General features: G+C 38.9%; 1 protein-coding gene across 1 annotated transcript; it reads left to right on the plus strand.

Annotated features, from left to right (window-relative positions):
- The first annotated feature begins 3,542 nt into the window (after nt 1-3,542).
- On the plus strand, nt 3,543-4,471 carry LOC131408213 (caspase recruitment domain-containing protein 18-like). The gene is made up of 2 exons (XM_058544748.1): nt 3,543-3,723; nt 4,191-4,471. Exons 1-2 carry the CDS (start codon nt 3,543-3,545, stop codon nt 4,469-4,471), a joined length of 462 nt encoding a protein of 153 aa, XP_058400731.1.
- The last annotated feature ends 3,950 nt before the right edge of the window (nt 4,472-8,421 follow it).

The following is an 8,421-nucleotide window of genomic DNA, read 5'->3' on the forward strand; positions in this document are numbered from 1 at the left end:
AAGGAAAAAAATCCTACATTTTATTAATGTTTCCACTAACATGTATTCACCAGATCTATTCTAGAATGTCTATACAAAAGAATAGACAAATGAATGATAGATGAAAGATTGCATCTCTCAAAGAGTTATAAATGGCACAGGTAGAGCTTGTGTGTAGGGACTTCTTGGCTCCTATGTCACATCTACTTTCTACACCCACACTATTACCATTATCACAAATCTGAATTGTCAGCAGTAAATCACATTCCAGAAATCTAACATGGGCTTGGATCTAAATTTTCAAGTCATTACTTGTCATTTAAAACACTACTTAACATTTAGCCCATCATTCATGTATTTTATGATCATTATATCTGAATCCAAATTATATTCTGAATCCAAGTCTCTATCCAAACAGAGTGTGGATAATTCCAATTTTAGCCATTATAGGAGCCTTGTCCTCTTCTTGGAGTTTTACTGGATTTACATATGCTTGAGTAGTCTCCAGAAACAGGAGAAAAGAAAATCTTATCCTTCCCATTCAAACATTATAATCACTGACATTTTCATGTTTAAAGCCAACAATCGATTGTTATATCTAGTAGCTCTCTACTGGGCTTCCAGAAAACTGAGAATCAAGGCTGAATTTGGGAACCCTGGTGCCTACAGTCTGGCTTTCTAGAAGTATGATTTGTCCATTGGCTGTGGTCAGAACACCACTTCAGGGTGCTGCCACAGAGTGTTGTGTTGTCCTGGGAACACACCTGTGCCTGGGCGTGTTGGGAAACTCAAACACCTGTGCCTCTTCTCCCAGTCCATGAGAAGGAAACTCTATTGTTATGAGGACAATATCCTCTCTGTGTTTTCCGTAGTGATGTTTGCATTCTTTTTGTGCCTTTTCTTTTTCTTTCTCCAGATCCCATTGTCTTTCTGGCCATTTCTAATTTCTGCCTTGCCACAAATGTTCTCTATGGTGTGAAGACACAGAGCAAAAAGTGGGAAGGGAAAGTAAAGAATACTTTAAGAAAACCATGCTTTAAAGTGTACAAAATTTTCTACTACACATTGCCAGGACGGAGGATCCTATTCCCAACAAAATAAAAAGCTTTACCAAAAGCACAGAAGACAAATAGGTGGGCTGCAGGTCAAGTGTGAACCACAGGCAAACTTTTTTAATCTGCACAGTGTTTTAAAACAATAGTAAACCAACCGAAAATATTTTTTTTAAATGAGAGATATAGTACATACAAATGTAAGATCGAGTATACTGGATCTTCACTCTATTGGGCAAAATTGGTTGGGTCTCAGGATCCCTGGCCCTGCAGAGAAGACTAGCCTCCGCAGGTGGGCACACACCTCCCCACTCCAACCTGCCTCACTCAGTTGTATATTCCTTGGCTCATGAGCACTTGCACTGTGGTGACTGGTCCAGATTCTAAGTATATATCAAATTATGTCACACATATAAGCTATTAGGGAAAACCGTGATTCTTCAAATCTTCTGAGAATTTTTTTCTTTTAATTTCTAAAACATTTGCTAAGTGTTAATGACTAATATCTGAATTTTATGTCTAGATTTTACTCCAGTTTTCAACAAATATGATGATGGAGCAGTCAGACACATGGAGTTTACATCTGGGATACTGAATTGAACATGTGCTATAAAGAACAGTGAATTTCTCATTGCAGCCTTCTCTGGCCCCTCAATCTGTAATTTAATGTCCCCAAAGTTTTTTGGCCCCCATCTTTATTTTCTTCTCCTTGCATGTATTACTTTTAACGCAAAGGATTTTGTATGCATTTTTAGTATTTGAGTCTCTTCCGTTATAATGTAAATTCTACTAGGGGAGGGATTTTTGTCTGTTTTGGTCATTACTATATCCCCAGCATCCATAATAGAGTCTGGCACATATAATTGGTCCTCAGTAAATATTTATGTCAAATATTTATGTTGACTGAATTGATGAGACAAATAGGAGTTTTTATATGGACATACACGATAATATTTATTGAGTGCTTCCTTTATGCCAGGTACTATTTTAATGACTTGTTAAATACTCATTAAATACAATAACACTATAACTTAGAAATAGTCATGAAACCTATGTGGCAGATGAAGAAACCAAGGTATAGTTAAGTTTCTTGCCTGAGATCAGCAGTTAAAATGTGATTTCAACCATTCTGGCTTCAGAATATGCATTCTCAGTCTCTGCCATACAGAATCCCTTAAAATAGAGCCATCTGAGGAGGAACAGCCTTAGATAGGAAAACATTGTCATTCTTAAAAGCAAAACTGCTTCAGAGGACCACAAACCATTCCTGTGGCTAAAGGCAGCCCAGAGCTTGAGTAAAACACGGTGGAAGGGAGTCAAGAAGTTTCAGTTCACCTCATGCACATTAGGATGGGTACTTCAAAACAAACAAAAACTGAGAAAATCACAGATAATGGCAAGAATGTGGAGCAATTGTAACCATTGTGCACTGTTCTTGGGAATGTCAATGGGGTAGCCGCTATGAAAACAGCAAAAGAGTTCCTCAAAATATGAAAAATAGAATTACCCTATGACTTGGCAATTCCACTTCTGGGTATATATATCCACAAGAAATGAAAGCAGAGTCTTGAAGAGATATTTGTACACCCATGTTCACAGCAGCATTATTCACAATAACCACAAGGTAGAAGCAACCCAAGTGCCCGTTGATGGTTGATGGATGAATGGTTAAGTAAAATGTGTATATATATACACATACATATATACACACATATATATGTATATATATATAAAGCGCAATATTATTCAGCCTTAAAAAGGAAGAGAATTCTGACACATGCTATGACACGGATGAAACTTGAGGACATTGTACTGAGTGAAATAAGTCAGTGACAAAGAACAAATACTGTATAATTCCACTTATATGAGCCAGCTAAGGTAGCCAAATTCATAGAGACAGAAAGTAGAATGGTGGATGCCAGGGGCTGATAGAAGGGGGAAATAGGGAGTTATTGCTTAACGGGTGTGGTTTCAGTTTTTCAAGATGAAAAGAGTTCTGGACATGCATAGTGGTGAATGTTGGCACAATAATGTCAACATACTTAATGCCACTGAACTGGACACTTAAAAATGGTTAAGATAGTAAATTTTGCTATGCTTATCTTACGGCAATTTGGAGAAAAAAAAAGATGTCTTAGTACTTGATTTAGGTGGTAAAACTTCCCTATACTCTAGTTTGATTTTCCACTAAAACTTCAATGAATTAAAGATTCTTTATGGCATATATTTAACTCTGTATGCACTTTCTCATTTCTTTTATATTTTCACATCTCATTTGCCAAGGAATAGTGAAGCAAATGTCTTATGGGCACAGTTTCTACTACAATCTAAGGTTCAGTGACCCAATAACATCTTGCAAAATGGCAATAATTAAAAACATCCTGGGAAATAATAAACACACATATGTAGATGTAATCATTATTTCTCAATCTCTGCACACGTCCTGCCTAAATACATAGGGCCACCTTGCTCTCTGTTTCAACTGCACGTCCAAGGCACGTGTGAGGAGCCATGGCTGGTGAGCCTGCTAGAGTAAGAAGCGAGGTCGTGGGGAAGAAACAGATTAGGAAAGGGCTGCCTTCTTCATTAGGCTTGCTGAAGGTTTATGTGAACAACTTTGAGATGGAGGGGGAAATGGGAGGAGGAAAGGAAGGAGCTCAGCCAGACTTTCACAGCATTTTTGAAATAAAAGGTAAAAGTCAGGAAGAATCTGAGACTCTGTTGGGATCCCACTATTAGTTTGCTAGTCTTATCTGAATTTGAAGCTATGAAGCGCCCATGGATGAGAATGGGCACAGGATGAGTATCAGCAGCTGTTTTTCCCAAAGGAAAGAACCTGTCAAACTTTTTCAGAGTTCAAGAAATTGGAGTGTATCATAGCAGAATGGCCTCTGATTTTCAGGAACCTAACAGAAAAATCATGAAGTCAAGTCTCCCAGGTCATTCAGTGACCATATGTGATTAAAGCTAGGACCAGAAAGAACTATGTAGAGTAGATGCCTCAAGATTCAAAAGTATTAGATCGTTCCTCAAGACTACTAAACCCCGTGGAGAGGAAAGTTTGGTTGAGAAAGACTAAAATGATTGCTTCCTTGTTGGTGAATTGAGAGGGAAACTGGGCTGTGTTTATTACCTGAGGAATCTTCATTCTTCCGATAGACAATGTCTTGAGTAAGAAGAGGAGGCTGTTTATCCATTCGGTGGGCACGGGTACAATAAATGCCTTGTTGGATGACCTATTAGAGGATGGAGTGATTCGGCAGGAGGAGATGAACAAAGTGAGATATGAAAATGACACAGTTATGTATCAGGCTCGAGTCTTGATTGATCTTGTTATTGGGAAAGGATCCCGTGCCTGTCAGAAATTTATTATGTATCTCCGTGAAGAAGACCCTGAACTGGCATGGAAGATGAGGCTGCACTCAAGTAAGGTCCAATGATTCAACCTAAAGACCAAGTAGTCTCTGTGTCTTGTGACCAATATCTGTTATCTTTATTTGTCTTGTCAGTTTAGAATAAGCTTCCTATCATCTCAGCCGTAGACCCCATTCCTATATGTATGGCCCTAGTGTGGTCTCTTGTCTCTATGCCTCTGTGTCCCTTGTGTCTTTGCTCTCAGTGCCCTCTGCTGATTACAGTTCATTTCCAGTCCTGTGTGGATAGTAGCTCATTTATTGTAGTTCATTCAAACAGTCAAGATGTCTTTATCCTGAATCCTTTAATGCAGTGTACAATGTCGCTCCTCCAGGAGCCCTAGGAACCCACGTACTTATTAAAAAAAAAGACATAAGCTCTTTTTCCACCTACCGCCCTGCCCTTACTCCATCTTTCTATTAATGTGCTTTTCAGAAAATATAGTGATGGTGGAATCGTCAGGAAACAAATTGAGTATAAAATTAAATGTGAATTAAATAATTAAATTTGCATTAATTTACACATGGATTCTGCTTTCTAGTCAACTGCTTTGCTTTTTATTTTGTGTAATATTGTCCACTTGCATGATGCCAGTCTGTGGGTTGTTCTCTGAGGGCTACCCCCTCTACCACCAGGCCTCCTAAGAACCCAGTTCCAGGTCCTGGTGTCTGAGCTGGGCCATTCTTATAACCCTTTGCTCCCTCCACAGAGTGAAGATAGGATTTCCAGTGGACTACCAGCACTTCCCAAAGCCATTTCAGAGGAAGAAGATGTTATTGTGGGAGAAAAGAATGTGCTTCTGTCAAAGCTGACTAATGTCTCCAGTGGTCAACTATTTTTATAAATCTCTCTTTCAGTTACAATGCTTGTTTCTTATTCTCTCCCTCCCCATCTTAACCAAGGATAATCCATCAATAACAATGAAGGCCATGGATGATTGTAATTTAATTGGGAAAGTCCCTTCCCCTTCTCTTTGCTTTTTATTTAGTTCCCTTGCAATCCTGTAGACATACATACAGACCACTTTGATGCTTTTAGCACCTGGGTTCTGCTGTGATGGGAAACAAATAAAACCCTCAGTCAGAGTCTTCGATAGCATTACCTCTAGGTAATGCATTCATCTCGTTTTGCCAGTTTTTCAGAGCCAGGTCTACGACAGTTACCCAATGTAATAATTCTTCCTTCCTTGCTGGGAGAGGACTAGAGAAAACCTATGGGCAGATACTCCATTGCCAGAAAACAAGCTCCTTCAAAAAATGTTCATGAAAGTACTGATAGTAAATATAGCCTTTCAAGACCAAATGGGCAGGGTGGAACAAGATGTGGCTTGCTGCCTGAAGAATGAAGATTTGTGGAGTCAGTACTATAGCATGATGGCAGATTATGGCTCTGTACCCTTCAGAGCAGCAAAATAGCTATCAATTTTGCCTCGGCTGTATTTTCCTTGTGTACATAGTAATAAATAATGAAGTATTGTCTTCTAGAAGCTTTGGGAGTGTTTCTAATTTGTTGTATCATGCCAATTCCTAAAATCTCTGACATAGATTGTAGCAACGGATTGGGTCACAGGAACTAAGACCAAACTATTTACTGGATTTTTCAGATTTGTGCACTTTTGATGAGCTTTTTGTAAAGCTAAAATAAAATTTAATGTGGTTATGTTCTGATTTGAATTTGTCTGTCATAAATCATTGGCAAAGAAAATCATTGTGGGTTGACACCAAATACAGTAGGTGAAGGTTTTCAATGCTTTCCTCCACCAAGTAGGAATATGCCACTGACAGAAAGTTTGTATTTGTCTGTGAGATACCAGAGATTGGGGTCAGGCCTCCATTTTCATATGTAATCAGATAGTTTCTTTGGAGAAACACACTTTGTTGAAAAAAATCACACTTTGAGGATGATTTGGCATTGCACTCAGTGATCAAGAGTACAGGTATGAGGTCAATACAGGTCCATTATAAGCTCTAGGATCATTTGGAAAGTTCCTTAACCTTTCTGAGGCTCAGTGTCCTTATTCGTAAATGGAATTAACAGCACCATCCACACAGAGACCCTGAGAAAACTAAACGAGCTCATAAAGGGCTAAGCCCAGGGCTTTCCACTGAGTGAACAAGCAATACATTTTGCATGCAAGTATAATCATTTTATTGTTATTTTTGTTCATAGAGACACAGAATCAGGATACTGAATAAAGGATAGAAAGTCCAGGGAATAAGAATTATAATCTACATTGTAGATACCTCAAATAATATTCTTAACTCCATATACAGTGTGAAACTGATAAACAACAAATCGAGATGGTAAAATTCTGTCCAGTCATGTAATTTAAGTGAGGATTCCAGTGGCTCAAGAGTATTCTCACCTTCAGTGAAACCTTTAAAGCCAACTAAGGGTTCTAGGCCTTGGCAATTCCTGCTGGACAGCAGCAGCCAATCAGTAGTGACATTTGTGAAGGTCCCTGAAAGGAAGGACTTAAAGGAGCAGCTCATTCCTGGCTGTCCCTTTACTATCTAACCTGACTTGATCACTGTAGTCCAGAAGTTGTTCAACAGAGTGTGCTCTCAATATACCCCAAATTAACACAAATGTAAATCAAACTGTAGAGTCTAAGAAAACACAGTTGAAAACAATTCCTTAAGCTCTCCTGGTTCCCACCTCTCTCAACCAGCGGGCCATGCATAAGCACCTCTTACGTAAATATTCGGGAACCACCGCTGATAGTCAGAACATTCTTTGGAAAACATATATCAGACTCCTACTTAAAACATATCACTAGTGGGCCAGCCCTATGACGTAGTGATTAAGTTTGGCGTGCTCCATTTTGGCAGCCCGAGTTTGTGGGTTTGGATCTCAGGTGTGGACCTACACCACATGTCAGCCATGTGGGGCAGCGACCCACATACAAAATAGAGGAAGACTGGCACAGATGCTAGCTGAGGGCTAATCTTCCTCAAGCAAAAAAGGAGGAAGATTGGCAACAGATGTTAGCTCAAGGTGAATCTTCCTTGGCAAAAAAATAAACAAACAAAAAAACCATAACAATGGCTTCTACCTGTTGGCCTTTAACACAGCCAATGTGGGTTTCTCTTCATGGTCTGGTTACCTATCCAGTCTTCTCATGGGGCACATTAACCCTTGTGCTAGGTCCTCCATCTGCACTTTCCCGTCATTTCCATTTCTACGCTTCCCCCTGTCACACACTGTTTCATCTTATCCGAATGCTATTCTCCTGGATCCACTCCTTATCTTACCTTTTATATTTGTCAGATGTCATTTGTCCGTGAAAGCATTCACTGACTCCAACTGGCTTATATTCCTCCTATTCTCCTCTAACAACTAGCATTTTGGAGTCTTTGTGTGCCAGCATTTAGTATCCTATGTATTTAATCTTCACATAAGCCTTATGAAGTTTCTACAATTATTATTCCACTTTTCAGAGATAACTTGCCCAACCCCACAAGGCTAATAAGTGAGAAAGCTGAGAATCTAATGCCTGTGCTCTCAAACCCAGCAATATACAACCAAAAGAGTACCATTTCTCTCATGATCATAACACCTTTTTAGGTTGGAGGAGCTTTTTGAAAAATGTTTTAATGTGGTTATTTGCATATTTCTCTCCTAAACTAGATATATATCTCCATGAGAATATTGGACACTATGTCAATTTTTATTCACTATTTTAACCTTAGTGACAAGCACAGTACCTGGCAGATCACAGACACTTTCATAAATAATTACTGAAAAAGTTTGAATAATTTTTTAGATCTTTGTGGGTAATTTTACTAATTTTCACAAATACTTATGGGTCTGGAATGAAGGAGATATTTCTATTAGCCATCTCTTCTCAAAAGCAGAGTAAAATGTTTTATGAGTTGTATCATTTCTACGATCCCTGACCTACCTAATCCCTAAATATGTTCCTCTGAATAACTTCACCCACTCACCTTATGCTTGTACCCTACGATGGGGTGAA

The sequence above is a fragment of the Diceros bicornis genome, chromosome 7 (assembly GCF_020826845.1).
Source record: "Diceros bicornis minor isolate mBicDic1 chromosome 7, mDicBic1.mat.cur, whole genome shotgun sequence".
Classification (NCBI taxonomy): Eukaryota; Metazoa; Chordata; class Mammalia; order Perissodactyla; family Rhinocerotidae; genus Diceros; species Diceros bicornis.

Bases quoted from the DNA above. Each gene is read 5' to 3' on its own strand.
- LOC131408213 (XM_058544748.1), top strand. From the start codon at position 3,543: ATGGCTGGTGAGCCTGCTAGAGTAAGAAGCGAGGTCGTGGGGAAGAAA. The intron at 3,724-4,190 runs GTAAAAGTCAGG...TTCTTCCGATAG, and splicing joins CAGCATTTTTGAAATAAAAG to ACAATGTCTTGAGTAAGAAG.